The sequence below is a fragment of the Anoplopoma fimbria genome, chromosome 21 (genome assembly GCF_027596085.1).
Source record: "Anoplopoma fimbria isolate UVic2021 breed Golden Eagle Sablefish chromosome 21, Afim_UVic_2022, whole genome shotgun sequence".
NCBI lineage: Eukaryota > Metazoa > Chordata > Actinopteri > Perciformes > Anoplopomatidae > Anoplopoma > Anoplopoma fimbria.
In genome coordinates this window covers 3,826,048-3,837,661 of record NC_072469.1, presented here as the reverse complement: position 1 = coordinate 3,837,661, position 11,614 = coordinate 3,826,048, and the positions used below count along the sequence as shown (strand labels likewise).

Genomic DNA, 11,614 nt, shown 5'->3' with positions numbered 1-11,614 from the left:
TCTTCCAGTTTGTTACCTCAGAAAATATGGATGGCATGAAATCACAAAATATAATGAGTACCTGGAGAGGCTGTCTGAACATTAATCTCATTACATGTAACCTACACACACTGATCTAGTGTAATTTTCCTTAGATGAAGCTTTAATTTGCTCAGTTGGGACGTTATTCATAATTGATAGAGTCTTGATATGTTACCGCCTGTGGGGCATAAGAGTAAGGAGCCCAGCAGGTAATTTTTTTCTTTCATCATGCCCACGCGCAAATTGGTAATTCTTTCCTTCAAATAAATAATTCCTGGCCGAACCCCAGGCTTCAAAACGACTTTCAGAAAACCTGGGAGTGATGTCTCAGATAACCTGCTGCGTGAATCGCTTCTTTGCATGATTCCCTTCCGTACATTATTTATTCAGTATGTCAAATTAAAATTTCATCTGGTGTTGCTTTTAAGGAATTTTAAGAAGTGGCTGGGAAATAGCACATGTACTTGTGGGTATGTAGTGGGAACCTCCCATCACACATGTTTAAGTGAATCAGACCTCGACACGCTCATTCTGTGCCGACAGAGCAGCGGTTATATGAATCCCACAAGAGGCCAAATTATCATCAACAAGTTAAGAACACACCTCATTTGAAATCAGTGCAGTAAAGCATGATTCTACCCCGCTGAGCACTGGGAATACTGTTCCAATACATTAGTGATGCCATGTGTAAAGTGCACGCTGTGGCTTATTTCACTCTCAATCATTTAAACGGTTGTGACTTCCGACTGTCAGAACAGCGGGAAGCGCCGCAGCACCTAGATGAATTGTAACTGTTTGTAATGCACCCGCAGTAATCGTTTGTTTTGTTTATGGGGTTGTTGACAGTAGGGGAGATATCACCACACTCTTATTAGTGAAGAGCTTTTGAAAATTGCTTGCAGCTGCCGTCACTCGTGTATCGGCAATTTTCATATCTAACATGCTCTTTCAGAAGACGATAAACTCATGGAGTAACTCCAGAACTGTATTTGTACTTAAAGGTTATCGGATTTGATTTTGGAGATTCTTGTTGCCAAATTCACATTTCAAGGGAGGGGATTGAGTCATTAGTAGACTAAATCTTTAATGCTTCCATATAAAAAAAATGAATCCTCAACAGAAGAGTTTCCAAACTACTTCTTCAATAAGAAAACACCACATAACCGCACTGCTGAGAAGCGTTAGAAAGTCCTTTTTTTTTTTGTTGTTGATGAATCGAAGTTTGAACTTTTCCCTCATCAGGGACTAATTAGTGCATTAAACCACAAATGTTGGTGTAATGACTCAGGTATCTGAATGTGTTGCCTTTTTTAAGCAGTTTCACAGAATCAGTCGTCCCTCCGAAGAGAATTGTCCCTTCATCCTGCAGTGGCCCAACATCCCCTGAGGCATAAAGCTGTGTGAAAGAAGAGTGTAAATTTGTACCGAAGCCGCACCACATGTATAAAGGGAGTGAGGAGCTCTTACTTGCAAAGCTTTCTCGTTGGATATATCTTGGAAGCTCGGATACCCCGGTCAAGCCAACGTATAATAACTGTGCCCGGGAGAATAAAAACACTCCATCGCCACGCGGTCAACCCCTCAGCTACGTTGCTTTGGGCTCAGTGCTCCATCAGAACCGACTGTTAGTGTTTGTGGGTGTGAAGCCACCGCGGATCCTTGATGCAACCTTAACAAATCTCCCGGGGCTCCTGTAGGGTGAGGGATGGTAACTAGAGTGGGTGAAACATGAGTCTTTGAAGATGTTTTACCTTCATGGTGAAAAGTCCTCGAACTCAGATTAAAAAGACTCGCTGTGTATCAGAGGAGGCACATATTGGTCTGCAGCCATCTCTTAGCAACCAGGCAACAGTTTTCAAGCTGTAATGAAGGGAAATGGTGAATGTAAAGCATGCACAGACTGACTTTATCTAAATACTTAATGATTACCAATTGATTTTAAAATGTTTTTTGAGGGTGGAAAGCTGTTTTTGGTTTTTTTTAGACTGAACATTAAGTGAATTTTAGAGGCAGTGTAAATGCATTAAGGCTTGCAGAATCAGTAATCTCTTTTAAATCACTTCTTAAAACACATTTTTATAGATTGGCTTTTATGTGATGTCGTCGTTTTATTGGTTCATTTTCATTTGGTCTTGGTATTTTATCTTATATTTGTTTACTATATTTTACCATTATCACTTGATTTTATTTATTTCATTATTTTATTTATTTTATTTATTTTATTTATTTTATTTATTTTATTTATTTTATTTATTTTATTTATTTTATTTATTTTATTTGTTTATTTGATTGTCACTTGTTATTTCATTTTGTTTCTTATGCACTGTCTTGCTGGCTGGTCTGTCAAAGCACTTTGTAAACCTTGTTTTTTAAAAGGTGCTATATAAATAAAGTTATTATTATTATTGAGTCAATGCAAAGACGTTAGTGAATAAAGATTTTCAACCACTAGTTGTGCTATAAAGCAAAGAGTTTATGAGTGCATCCCCATCTTTGGTATCCTACTATAAGCTGATGATATCATGCTCTATTACTATCAAAATATTCTTACAAAAGGATTTCCACCATTCATTTAACTTCTAGAGTCATCTTGAAATAAATTAATACAATTCTGTAGGCAAATGGAATTGTCTAACTCTAGCTAAGTTAATGACTGAATTAAATTTTGAGACAGATAATTTGTAGTTCATTCCATGTGCATTAAACAGCACATGGATCCGTCTCATATTCAGGGAGAGGTTTCAATTTCATGATGTAGCTTTATATTAGTCACACACTGGTGAAGAAAGTCTGCTGCAGCCTGTCCCCACTCCTCCTCTGCATAACTTTTCAAGGCTATGTAGGTCAGCTATCTCACTGAATGGTGCCGCTTTGAACCATGATTTTCAAATTCTTCATTGTTTATTCTCTCATGTCTTTGGAATTTATGTATCACCACTGAGGTGACGTGTTGGGGAGACAAATGCTAATCACCACATTCATAGCCTTATTTCCCCTTTCCTTCGGAAGCAGTGGAGCCATGTAAAAACCCAAGCCATCAGAATTATGTAATTGTGCTTTCTAAATAGACTCATTTTCAAAGCCTGAATTCACAGGCTTGCAGTTTCCCCATTATGGCCTCTCAACCATCATAAACATCAGGGCAAGAAGATGTGACACTGATGAAGTCATTTTGCATCTTTTAAACTTGAAATTCCAACTTCTACAAAGAAGTTTAGGAACAGAAAACAAACCTCTGCAACTCCACAAACTTTGGGGTGAAACAACTTTAATGATCGCGAGCTTGAATTTGAAAGGATCTTTTAGTCTCTTTGATCTTTTATTTCCAATTCACCTTCACATACTCCAGAGTCATGAACATTTATAATATGCAAAGCTCTCCTCCATTAAAATCATACTCTTTGTGAAAGCTTCAAAACCTTCTTAGAAGCCTCTGACCTCAAACTGTATGACTCTGCCTGACTCTGCCGGCCCTGAAGTCTTAGCTTACACAACCCACTGAAAAACAAAAAAATAAAATGGAAAAAGATCCCCCCCCGAGCCCCACACACACACACACACACACACACACCCTTTACCTCTGAGGCACTCAGATACACAAACACAAATGCAGATCCATCCTTGACCTGATATGCAAAGTGCAATTAAAGCTGTTTTTAGTATGCAGGCATGCTTGGTAAACAAAGTCTACTGCGTGATGCATGGCTGCTCATCTTAAAGATATGAGGGCGCTGAGGGTGAAGGAGGCAGTAAAACATCATAGGAGCCATCACCACTTGCAACGGGGCTGGTACTTTCTTAGATAATCCATTCTGCTTCTTTTGACAAAAGATAAAACCTCGGGAGCTATTTCCCCAACACATATCCTCACGCGCTTGTGAGATATTACCCCCTGCCTTATCTGGGAAACATATGGGCAGAGCTTTGATAGATTGTGGCTCTAAAAGGAAGAAATCTTTATTCAGGGAGTGACGGTTTAATCCATGTAAACCCCTCTCGATGTCTTAACACTTATCTACCCATTCATTTTCCTGCACAAAGGCGCAATTTGGCACTCTGGAAACTTTACACCACTTTTTAATTAATTAATATTCAAGTTTATTTCTCAGCAGAAACTTGTTCTGTGAGCCTCACGTATGCTTAATTACCTAACAAGTCACTAATTGCGTCGAGATTAGTTTTTCCAGTCTTGGATGAAAAATCTCCCTCTTTTCCCTTTTTTAAAAAGCTTTAGCAAGATTTATCTTTTACACAAATTGCTTGCCTATAGATGTGATAAGAACATGCTGTGTACAATAGAACGGCACCGCATCGGCTGAGGAAATTATGTTGATTTTCATGTCATTAGTCTGGCACAGCGTAGTATACAGCCCATGGTGTCCATTAAGGGTCAAATTCAGTGCCTTCCAATCAAATAGGATGCTTACTTACACATAGTAAAATTGAATAATTGTGCAACTAAATCATTTGGAGGCAGTTAATGACTTCCTGCTCCAGGGCTGTTTATTGACTTGAACACCATCAGCTGTATAAAAGTCATGCTGGGGTTTTAAAATTATGAGCTACAACATTGAAATTACTGTTGCATACTTGTGGATGGATTACTCAAAAAAAGCTAACAAAAAATATGTTAAAAAAAAGGAAAATGATCCCTAATATAACTGATTATTTAAATTATTGATTGATGTGTTTTTTTCAATAACATCTGGGGTGAGAAATGCCACAAGCGCTCAAAACTTAAAGGTCTGGTTTGCAGGAATTAATGGCATCCAGAAGTGAGGTTGCACATTGCAACCAACTCAATACCCCTCTGTTCTCCCCTCCATTACCAAGCATGTCTGACAACTATGGTGGCCTTGAGGTAATGTAAAATGCAAAAGGCTCGCTCTAGAGCCAGTGTCTGGTTTGAGTCCGTTCTGGGTATATTTGAAGGGCTGATTTAAAGCTAAAAAATCCACGGCTCAGGTGAATATTCACCTTTAGGAAAACATAGATATGGATATTGTAATAATCTGCCAATAGATCCTTCTATATCTTACACAGACCCTTTAAAAACATGTAATGACATTATTTGGATTTGTCCACGCAACAGTTCAGAACCAAGCACATTCAATTTGATGTCATATAAAACCGGAACAATCCTCACACTTGAGAAGCTCCAAGGATATTTGGTAGTTTTGCTTGACAAACACTTGAACTGGTTAGTTGATGATTAGAATTGACAATTTTCTCTTAATTAATAAACAAATTATTTCTGCTCTAAAATGAATTGAATGAGTGCTCCAAGGATAACAAGAACGGTGAAAATGTGTGCAGCAGAGAGTCCATATTTAATTATCTTCTTTATTTTCATCCCCCACACAGAGGGAGAGCGACTTCATTCGGTACTCAGGTTGACATTACTAGACTATATCTTTACATATAGCTAATAGATGTTTGCAGATATATTTATGCTCTGAATATCAAATAGAGAACCTTCAACAAATGAATATATATATATAATATGATTCAGGTCACAGCAATTTAATAATTGTCGTTTTTTTCTATCTCTCAGACAGCTTTACCATTCAGAGTTGTTTGTTTTATTTTTTCAGCCAAGGATCCTTTACAATATAGAGAATTATTATTAATTAAGGGACCCCCTTCATAAATGCCCTTTGGAATAATTTGATGTAGCCTATTTTTATACATGTCTATACTCGTATTTGCAAGAACACAAGATAGATGTATGTAAAAGATATTAGACATGTAATTAACATATTTGCAGATTCTAAGAAATATAGATTAGAATGTAATCTATGAACAATTATATTATAGATTTATACATACGTAATAAACCCTGGGGTTCCCCCGGACCCCACTTTGAGAATCACTGGTTTAGAGCACTCTTGTGTGCGGAGGCAGCTATCCATCTTCCAGAGGAAGGCTCCCTTTGTCCAAAAGTGCCCAGTTTCCACCTGTTTACAAACAGAGCCCCCCCCCCAGGGCAGGTACTGGTATATTTGTTGCCTGAGGAAAAAAGAGACACTTTAGGAGCCTGGGAGTCATTAAAAAGTTGATGTTTCCCTTGGCAACCACGCTAAGAGAGATTTATTTTGTGAAGAATGACAAAGGACAAAGGACAAAATACTGGATAAAAGGGAGGGGGATGATGGATTCTGAGAGTTTGACTGATTGCTACTCTGATGATTCATTAATCGGGGTTTGAATCGAACACAATTCATGCCCTTTAAAGATGCAAATACACAACGCCTCAAACATCAGCCAAGAAATAACTCCTGAATGTCTGTCAGTTTGAGAACTTCCATGCCTGCCTTTGGCTACATTATATGACCTTTGCCGTGGGGCAGCCCTTCGGGGCTCCTCACAAATACTGGAAGGGAGTTCTGTGCTGTTTTCAATCCAGTTGTGGAAAAAGACAAAAACACAGTCATTCTGTGAGCAGAGTGAATTAATGAGCAAGAAATACGAGGAAGGAGAATGAGATGGAGGATTGTTATGTTGGGAAGACAGCCGTTATGTCAGGATGTGAAAGTGGAGGTTCTAAAATATTCATCATCTTCCCTCCGTCTTTCTTAAGACCAACGTCAGCGTTTCTGATGCAACCGACACTGAACAAGAGCATGACAGGACAGAGGAGTCAGTCAGGGCTGGGTGAACGTAACTAATCAGCGTGTACAAAAGCACCTTACAAGTGACACAGTTTCTATAAGTTAGTGCTGATGTTAGTGCCCAGGCACGTCTTGTTTCCGTTCATCGTTGCTCAAAGAACGAGGGAGTCTGGTTGCAAAATGACATTCAGCATTCGTGGCAGCGACGTGGCCTCGTTTTACAAAATGCTTAATAGCACAAAATGAGAACAAATCGTACCATTTGGTGGTGAACTGGCTACTTTGACAACCCGCTGAGAAAATGACAGCACTTTGAAGTTTTTAGTTTTCCTGTCTCTTAGACATATTACGTAATGAATGTGAGATCCTTCTTTGTTCCCTAATGGATGTCAGGGAAGCTGATGTTCCTTCCATTTAATGTCGTACAAAGTATCATCAAAGATGTCACTGAGGGCACGTTGAATGGAACATCTCAGACAAGATTTCTTATAGCAAAGGCCAGACTTCACTTGCTCATATTTTACTTTTCAAGAACCATATAATTAAATCAATACATTTAAAAAGGCTGTCGTCAATGGGTTTTTTTATATTAACATTTGATCATATGAATACTTTTCTGTAAATGAAAGAGATCGGTCGCAGTTTTGAAACCACAAAATGTCCCCTGATTCTGCAGTTTCCCTCATCAGAGAGCTTTATGGCATCTTTAAGCTAATAGTTTTGTTGTTACGACCCACAACTTTGCTGTTTTGGTTTCAGGGAACTGTGATTAGTGAAAAAGTTTGTAAAATCCACTGTGTGCTACCTTCCCAGAACTACATAGACAAAGTTAGCAACTAGTCTGTCAACATAATTGAGCATTTAGGAGCTAGAAAGTCAGATATTTCCATCAGGAGTTGGTGAGACCAAAACATAGTTAAAAGCGCATGGACATTTGCCAGAGGCATGACCCCAAATTATTTATGTTGCTCTGAATATGTGTAAGTGGGAAACTGTTTGCTAACATGTTTGCCATATTAAAATGAGACAAAATGTCAGTGTTCTGTTCACAGCTTGTTTCAGCAAATGCTGGTTTAGCATCAAATAAACAAGTTATTTATCAGACACTAAGGCTACGTTCACACTGCAGGAAAAAGTGGCCAAAATCAGATTTTTTTTTTGTCCATATGTGACTCAAAACACAACGAATCTGATCCTTTCAATTCTGCTTTGGGCTCCTAGATCAGACATTCATCACAATTCTGCGCCCCGAAGCATTTCACATCAAGATCCCACCAATCCTGTCCCAGATTCTTCATTTGCACACTCCTCCATACCAAATTACCAGCCACTGGCTCTCTTTCTCTTCATGCTTGTCCTCATCAGCTCACAGTCGCTGGCTTCAACTGCACATCAGCTTCTAAATAAACCATGAACTCTGACTTCAGTGGCCTCTGTGTTTGTTTCAGTACGACAGCATGCAGCTTGTGACGTCTTTGTTAGCGTTTATTTGTGCATGGGGGTCAGTTCGGGACTGTGACCAGTTCACACTGGAACCTGATATTGGCCATATATCTATATTTAGAAAAATACCAACAAACATATCTGAGCAATAAATCAGAATTGAGCAGGATGGCTTGCAGTGTGAAGGTAGCGTGACTAAGTGATTGCGGTTAGACAAAAAGTGTCATGGTACAGTTTGATGCATCTACATTTATGTGCCTTCTGTTTTGTATAAAGGTGCACACAATTTCCTCTGTAACCTTGTTAGGGGTGTATACTCATATCCCTCTAAGCAGTCCCAATGCAAAAAGAATCACACACAGATTAAATGAACCGTTGCAGAGAGACTGGCTCCTATAGAGGAGCCCACAGACGCCTAATGAATTGGAAAGCTGAGATCCAGGGGAAACTTTGGGATACCAAGGCTGCATTTCTTGGTTCTGTGGCTTCAGAAAAGTCTGCTGTATTTGTGGGGAGCGAAATGTTTTGATGAGATCACAGGTTAAAGCATGGGCTAAAAGATGTAATATCATATTGATTGTTTGCTTTGCCTTAATGATTAATGTAAAGACACTTGCTGTGATAATAGTATCCACTTAAAATGACCTTTCCTTCCTTCAGTTAATATCAAAGAAGCTTGGAAAGATATAGCCAAATATGGCTGATTTCAATGTGTGTTTCATAGATAATGGCAACATGGGAAAAATCACACAAAACACATTGCAAAACTGGAGGTGTCATTATTGTGCATATGGATGGTTCAGCATCATCCTCTGCTTGGTGAATCATAAACACCTTTGGTAATGCCTCCCACCATCATAATCTTAACAGCATGTTATAAGGTCTATCCATTCATGGATGAAGAAGACAAATGTACAATTTTTTTTTTCTTCACATATCCACCCATATGGATTTCAGGACTTTATTGAGCAATAAAAAATATACACCAAGGAAAATATTGTTTTCCTTTTCCCCCATATTGTCGTTCTTCCATCTTAAAATCTCATTTAACACCTCCAGATGATCGACCCAGGATCCAAAGTGACAAAATGAAAAGAAGAACCAAAAAAAAAAAAAAAAAAGAAAACAAAATTTGTAGAGGAGTCATTTTAGTTCAACAGTTATAAACCACCGGAACAGTTTGAGAGCATCTCTGTTTATATTGTTCACTCAAAATTTGAAAAAAACGGACTTCAAACGGATTTGGTTTGAACAGCGGTGAAATCACAGACTAGGTCGTCACATCCGAATCTGCCTCTGCGTAGAGTTCTGCCAGTTTCTGGAACTCGGGCCCCCAGTCGTCCAGGTAGTTATAATCCTGCTCCGATCGCGTGGCGGGAGTGTCTAATGGGCTGACGGAGCCCGTGGGCGAGCCCTGGCCCTCGTAGGCGTAGGTCTGGAGGGAGTCGTATGGCGGCCCGCTGGTATCCATGTCGGCCTCCACCAGTCTCTGCTTGATGAACTCGTGCACATCCACCTCGTCCAGCTCCACCGACGCGCTCCGCCGGCTTCGGGGCTGGCCGCAGTGTTTTCTCGTCTCCGGGCGAATGTCCCGACGGAACTTGAGCTCCTCGGCGGCGGCTGGGTTGCGAAGGGCGATGATGTCGAAGGCCTCGGTGTCCTCCTCGCCTCCGCCCTCGTCGTCGTAGGTGACCACGTTCTCTCGGATGTCCTCCTCGGAGATAATGAGGGGCTCTTTCTTGCTCCGCCTCAGTGTGATGAAGAGAACCACGATGGCTGCAAAACAGAAGAGGAATTTGGTATTAAAGCATATGTAACAATAAACCAGGTATACTAATAATATCCCAGGTGCAATCCTGGAAAATTACTTCTTACAATAAACCGACTTATTTAATAGTCGGACAGAAAAGAAAATCGCTTTTCCCAACAGTTCAATTGACGAACTGCTAAGCACATAACACAGATGAGCTCAATATGGTTACAATGCTCAGCCATATTTTCATAAACAGCCAACCAAATGAACACAATGTGAATATTTATCCGATTTTCCATCAGGACAATAAAACTAACCAAGCGCTGAAGAGTTGTAAATCAATAATACGCATTAGCCAACATTAGCATTGGCTTTGATGTTTCTCTGAACGCAAGCTGTTGAAGATGATGACAGTATACACATCATCATCATCTGCGGAGCAAATCTGATCTCACATCGAGCCAAAATGCAAAGCAGCCTGTAAGCATAAAGCGAACGTGCGTCAGCATATGGAGGTACATCTCGTGTAATTATCTTTTTCGTTAAATGTGAAGCCAGTGATAGAGAGAATGCTCCGGTTGTGCCACATTAAAGAAAATATAGCATTATGTTGCTAAATGTCTCTGCAGATAAGTAGCTTACAGAGTGAAATATCTCCTCCAACTGGTAATGAAGTCACGAAGCCGAGTAATATTTGATGACATGCTACAGCTTGGAACTTGTTCCTACAACTAATGAGACTTATACTTCTCTCTGGTTAATGATGACCTCTCCGCAAGATGTTAAGACTAACATCTATTTAATAAAATGGCGTTAGCGAGGGAAGTGCATTTGTACAGCATTGCAATATCTTAAAGGAGTTCATTATGCTGCATTAACAGAGACGAGCGAGCTACATCAGTGCTCCTGCAGAGGCATCCTTGCTCCACCATAAAATTGCATTGAATATTAGCAGAATGAAACTTATTTTTGCAAGGTGATTTGAATGTTTGTCGGCATGTTGGCGTTCCATATCTTGCTGTTATAAATATGCTATTTTTATCTAACCAGCAACACCCTGCCGTGTGAGATCAGCCTCTCGGGGTTAAGAGGCTCCCTATAACACATCACAAGGTGAGATCTCAACAGAGACAGGAACGTGGTGGTGTGGGTGGATTAAGTTTCAGCTTTCATGATGTCAAGGATGCAATGAAGCATTTGGCTAATCTACTGTATTCACTCAAGCATCACATGTACATTTTGTATATATATTTATTGTGGTGACTAACGGCATGCTGTAGACGGACCATTAAGCAATTTCAAAGAGAAGATGTAAGCTTCAGAGCAGATTAAGATTAAAGGTGCAGTGACACCAAGCTTCAGTTGTTTAGTCCAACACTGGAGCCTTTACTCCTTCAGTTCACTTTCAGGTGACAATAATCCCTCCTAAACTCCGGATAACTGATTTAGTGAACCAGAAAAGACTGATAATAACAAACCCCGTCCATGATTTTCACAGCTAGGAACCTTAACCAAGTGAGGTCAAACAATATCCCCTTTTATGGGGCTAAACGTGGACAGATGAACTCGATAGGTTTCCCCATGAACAAACACATGTCCCTTACTTCTGTAAAGTAAAGAGCTGTGGTCACATCCATTTTAATGAAACCTCTGAGCTGACACAGTGCGATATGCCAAAGCCGAGGGCTGGCAGGAAAAACCTCTACTGCATATCAGTGCAAAAAAAAAGCTGGCTCAACTTTTTCGACAATACAATTAAATATTGCCACCATTGCAATGATATTAA

General features: G+C 39.7%; 1 protein-coding gene across 2 annotated transcripts in view; it reads right to left on the bottom strand.

Moving 5' to 3' along the window:
• Positions 1-9,345: 9,345 nt before the first annotated feature.
• The window catches only part of LOC129110527 (cadherin-18), a 63,336-nt gene continuing 61,067 nt past the window's right edge, over positions 9,346-11,614 (bottom strand). For both annotated transcript variants that reach the window (XM_054622611.1, XM_054622612.1), the window contains one exon: positions 9,346-9,851. In XM_054622611.1, the coding sequence (XP_054478586.1) occupies positions 9,346-9,851 (506 nt within the window). The remainder of the gene's footprint in view (positions 9,852-11,614) is intronic.